The 6000-nt window shown below is 29.2% G+C and overlaps 1 protein-coding gene across 1 annotated transcript in view; it reads right to left on the bottom strand.

Moving 5' to 3' along the window:
* Vps13 (vacuolar protein sorting 13C) overlaps positions 1 to 6000 on the bottom strand; it is a gene marked incomplete in the record, with an annotated part of 159879 nt that overhangs the window by 16082 nt on the left and 137797 nt on the right. The window contains 3 exon segments of the mRNA XM_067051012.1: positions 792 to 938; positions 2043 to 2157; positions 5317 to 5486. Coding sequence (XP_066907113.1) covers positions 792 to 938; positions 2043 to 2157; positions 5317 to 5486 — 432 coding nt within the window.

The raw sequence follows: 6000 nt of genomic DNA, 5'->3' as shown, positions 1-6000 counted from the left end.
GGTGGCGCCAAAAGGAGATGGTCTCAGCAAGATGAGAGGTCGTCGTCAGTTTCTGTCAGGAAAGAAGCCATTTTGATGCTAGGACGGAAGAATAGGATGAGAACAAGGAAGGCGCCAAAGAATCAACAAAGGAGGATCGTTAGTATATAGAACTTGGTTAGTTTTGGTTATAACTAAATTTAATATACAATTGTAACAGAGATATTAATTTAATTAAGTTAATTGTAAAAGTGCTTGTATTCTGATTGTCTAGCAACCACACGCCCTGAGATTAAGAGTCTCTCTCTCTTTTTATATAATAAGATTAAGAGTCTTTTTATATTATACAAGTTAAATTTAATTAAATAATAAGTTAATTCTGTTATCCAATTGATATTAGTGTTCTTAAATTAGAACCCAAATTATCTTTTATATTTGAAATAAAGTTAAAAAACGATTCAGATTCATTTTATTTTATTTTTTATATTTTTTAAAATTATTACAATATATACGTAAGTTCTTATTATTTTAATTTTATCTATATCTATACAAATATAGAAAACCTCTACAATAAGAGCACCTCTCATCGAAGGACAAAAATGAAGTCACTATGACTGCCCCATACTTAGAAGTTTCACTGTATTACTTTTAATGAAAACAAAGAAAGCTTTTTCAATTTTTTTTTTCATGTTCCTATTTAGGTAATTTTCTGATAAATTTCAAAAACTTTATGAAGCTCTAATTTGTAGTGTCATCCACAAAATAAATAAAAATTTGATGAATAATGACAAATTAAAATTCAAATTAATTACCTGGTAACCTCCGAATATTTCATTGTAAGCGAGGTAGACCATTCGACGGTCTGTAAGTAGGAGGACATCTTTGAATTTTGTTGCATAGCCAATGGGCATATGGAAGACATACTCATCAGTCTTAGCGTATTTTCCTTTGTCGAGCTCCTGTAAGAATATAAAACAACTATTTGTTTAGAAAAGTAAAATTTTTCAAGATGGAATATTATGTATAAGAATTTCAACAATAGATCATTTCCTCAAAATTGCCACTAATAACAACAAAGCCTAATCTCATTATGTACATATGGGGACGACATTGAATAATAAATGTTAGTTGTTGAGTATTGTAATATGCTCTTTTTGTGTAAATAGTATATTTTGATGTATAAAGGGTTTTTAATATGTTTTATTTTATGTATCATTTTAATATTCATTTGTTTTGTTTATCCAAAAAGCAAGCTAACCAAGTTTCATTGTTTATAATAACTTCGTGAGTCAAAAAACAGAACCAAGATGGCGGTACGTTTGAATCTAGGCCACGTTGAGCAGATTCAAATATCATAAAAACTATTTTAACTCTTCCCATCATAATTGAAAATACAGTAAATTAAAGGAAAAATAGAAATCAAGGAATAGTGCAAATGAATAATATTCAGAAAATAAATCATTTGGAAAAATCCCTAACTGTTGGGGGACAATCGATGTTTACATGTAACCTCAAGGCAGGTTTTCATTTTGAGAAGTGGTCAGTCGGGTCTGTGGCGCCAAGGAGAGATGGTCTCTTAGTATGAAGAGGTCGTCGTCAGTTTCTGTCAGGAAGGAAGCCATTTTTGATGCTAGGACGGAACAGTGGGATTGAGAACAAGGAAGGCGCCAAAGAATCAACAAAGGAGGATTGTTAGTATATAGAGCTTGGTTAGTTTGGTTATAACTAAATTTAATTCCAATTGTAACAGAGATATTAATTTAATTAAGTTAATAGTAAAAGTGTTTGTATTCTGATTGCTAGTAACCCGCCCTGAGATATAGAGTCTCTCTTTTTATATAATAAAATTAAGAGTCTTTTTGTATAATAAAATTATATTATCCATTTATTATTAAAGTTCTTTAAGTTTGAACCCAAGTATTTCTTATAATTGAAGAAAGTTATAAAACGATCCAAATTATTTTTATTTTTTAATATTTTTAAAATTATTACAGTATATTACGAAAAAGATGAAAAATAAAATAAAAACTATAGACAAATATTTTAAAAGTTTTATGACAGACCTGAAGGAATCTGTTGCCTTCAGCCTCATCTTCACAATATGGTTTGATGAGACCATCCGGCCTTATGTAACGGGGAATTCGTTTACGAGGTAGCTCACTTGATACATCTGTCGCTCTGAAAAATAAATAAATATTAATAATTCTTTATTATCTTAACTTTATTTTGGTTGTTTGTTTTTTAGTGGGATTAATTTTTTATTAATTAATATCAATCATAAAGACTAAGTGGAAAAAAAAACCTTATGAACCTTATTAATTCTACATTTTTTAATATAAAATTATATAATAACAAAAACTTATCAGTTTTATTCTATATCTACATAAAATTAAAATTTTTGTTATGTTTTGGCCTTTGAAAACTAAGTTGCTGAAATTGAAATATGGTTAAAACAGGAAAAAGTAACATTTTAACATGTTAACATTTGTTTTAACATTTAACATGTGTTTTTTACAGAGAATAAAAATAAGAGAAAAAATAACCATTAAATAAACAGCTTGGAATAAGTAGAATTTTATATAAACTATCACAAATACTTTCAGGAGCTGTATAGTTAAAATATATTTTAATAAGTAGGCTGGGGTGAAGATGAAAATGGCCAATAGGATAGGCCAAAACGTTACAAAAATGTGAAATATATTGTAATATGCTCTTTTATGAATAAATTGTTAATTTTTGTATATAACTGATCTTTAGTATAATATCCTTTTATATGATTTATCATTTCAACATGTTTATTTGTAGTATTAAACCTAAAAGCAAGCTAACCAATTTTCATTGTCTAAAATAAATACGTTATTCATAAGAAAACCAAGATGGTGGCGTGTGTCCTCCAAAAAGTCTGTTGAATAGCGGCCATTTTGAGCAGATTCAAATATTTTAAAAACTTTATTTTAACTTCTCATCATAATTGTAGTTACAGTAAATTTAAGAAAAAATATAAGTCAAGAATAAGTGTTAAAGAATAATGTTCATAAAGGAAATCAAAGGAAAAAACTCAAAACCGTAGTGCTACAATTGATGTTGAGAACTAACACCGAGGGAAGGGGAAGGAAGAGAGCTTGGTTTTTTAGAATCATTCGTTGCTTGGGCGCCGGCGGGGAGTGATGCTTCCTGGATGAGGAGGTCCTCATCATCTTTTGTCCAGCTCAAGGGTGGACATCTTGGAAAAGGAGACATCAGAGAATCGTCCACGAAGAAAAAGGATTCTTTGTTTGGATCGCCAAACGACACAGTTCGGCGGATTGTAAGTAAAAAACTTTTAGAGGACCAAGGTTTTTTTTTCGTTAGTGTTTGTTTACTGAAAGATTGTTTACAAAAATATTGAATAAGAAGATAAAGACAATCATCAAAAGAAGATTCTATGAAATTGGTTAGTTTTGTACCTAAATTTAAATACATTGTAAAAAGAGATATTAATTTAATTAAGTGTTATTAAAAATTAGTGTCTGTTTCTGATTGCCTAGAAACCCGCCCTGAGATTAAGAGTCTATTATATTATAAAATTTAAATAAAATTCTCCTATCTGTAAAATATTAAAGCTTTTCATTTGAAACCAAGGTATCTTTAAGATATCAGAATTAAGTGAAAACTATTAAAATTCTTTTTATTTTATTTTAATTCATTTTTAAATATTACAATATGTAGATATAGAATAAAAATTAGATAAGTTTTTGTAATTATTATATAATATTATTACATTACATACACCTATTAGAAAAGATGGGCTTAATGCGGTTCATAAAGTTTTTTCAGTAGCCTTTATGATCAGTATTAATAATTCTGTTTGAAATAACAAAAATGAATCTAATTGTATCCCTTATTGATTAATCAGATTTATTGAATGGAATAATTCAATAACCTCTATCAGTTATGAATTATAATCATTGTTGATGTAAGAGTTATAATTGTTTTTCTTTTTTATAAAAAAAGGAAAAAGTTGTGTTTTTAGTGTTAATTTACAACTAAGTTTATTGGCCAACCATACAATTGCAATTACTAAAGTAAACATGCTAGTAGAAATGATAAGAAAAGTTACATTGTAGTGTTTCTCATATTTACTACTAACAACACTTATGGTCACCCATCATCGGTACGCACAGACATGATAGTGTCCATTTGGTTCAGTGGACTGGACAAAATCAAAAACATTTTTTGATGTTGCAAATTTCAACTTATGTTTAGATATATATTTATTGTTTATACTTGCCCACGCTTAGCAGAGAAGGGGATGAGTTAAAGGAAAAGAAAAAAAAAGACAAAACTACAAGGAATAAATTGCTCCTCGGGCGCCACATTATTGTTTTCCTTGGAAATAACAAAAACCCTGAAATAATATGCCCACAATATAACTACAATAAACCCCTAATATAAACAATTATCAAATTATGACCACTGGCGAATACCTTTACATGTAGATAATTGAAAACCTAGGGGTGTTACCTCCCATCTGTTGAATTATCACAATATTAAGTGAACTTGACCAAAAAAAAATAATAGGTAAATTAACAAGTTGAAAGCAGTGTACATGCATAAGAAAGAACAGCACAACTGTATGTTCAAAAGGTTAATAATAATATGAAATATATGTACACAGAATGAAAAAGGAAAAAAAAAAAAAAAAGAATTCTTATCAATTAATAAAACAATTAAAACTTATAGGTTGACTTAACCTTATTAACTAAATTTACATTATTATACAAAAGAGTATAAAAGCGAATATAAAATAAAAACAAAATAAAATTTAGTTCGAACCCCACATAGTCTTTGGGTGTACTACTGGCAGAACACAAGGTTGTCCGATATTTCCTTTCTGGTCACCATCTCACCTTCCCCAGAAGTATGAAGATGACACCTGCCACAACTCTCCTATCCATATACGATAACAGTTCTCATATGGTGATATCTCGATTCAAACAGTAAAGACACAGGGCCTGATAAACTATCACCACTTCACATTGAACAGTCGTAACGTGTTCAAAAACTAAACAGGCACCTTAATAAAACCAAGCCCACTCGTCTCAACATATTGCCAGTGTTTTTATTTCACCATGGCAACCGTAACAATACCCACTCTGGTTTATAGGCAAAAACCAAGATTAAGATTCAAACCTAAAAGATAGATACTTAGAATTCATAAAATTAAAAAAAAAAAAATTCATTTGCATAAAATGTTAAAACAGTGAAACTAAAATTACAAGAACTTTGGATGATCTATGAAACAATTTAAATTATAATTCTACAATGGGATTATAAAATAATATTTTAAAAGCTAACCTTCTTACAGCTCCGAGTGAACCGCTAGCAAAGTCTACAATGCCAGCTGTTGGTCGTGTAATGAGTCCAACCATTCCCTTGCCAACACCCTTGAAGAACCCTGATACACCTTCTTGTTTAGCACCAGATATGGGCTTGGTCACAACTCCTCCAACGCCTTCGATGACGCCCTTTAATAGTACAATTAACATTTTTTTTTTTTCCAACATAATTTAAAAGTTCATTGTTTCTAATTTACACCTTTCTTTACTATATTTTACAAAAAAGCTAGAAACATAAATACATATATATATTTCATATTAAAATTAAAATAAAAAATAATGTCCAGGTAAGGTGGCAGTAGGACAAAGTTTGGGAACCACTGCTTTAGATTATTCTTTATCTTAGACTGGAGCTGTTTCTTGTTTTACTTTGGAGACAAATATATTGACAACTCTGTTCTGACTTGCTATTTAAGAACACAGTACCTTCCAAAAAGTCATTTTTGAGATTTAATAATCATTGTAAATGTGTATGTGTTAATAATCATTCAGAAAAAAAACCGGCCTCAGTTTTAAGTTTAAATTTTTTGTGAAACAGATAGTGCAACAATTTTCTTAATTTTAGTGTTTTGAAATGCAGTTTATTCGGTCTTAGAATGGGATTAACCTATAATAAATGCAGTAATTTATGACTTTTTATAAT

This window comes from Halyomorpha halys, unplaced genomic scaffold, assembly GCF_000696795.3.
Source record: "Halyomorpha halys isolate HHAL.00 unplaced genomic scaffold, Hhal_1.1 Scaffold570.1, whole genome shotgun sequence".
Lineage (NCBI taxonomy): Eukaryota > Metazoa > Arthropoda > Insecta > Hemiptera > Pentatomidae > Halyomorpha > Halyomorpha halys.
This window is presented reverse-complemented; position numbering and strand designations above follow the sequence as displayed.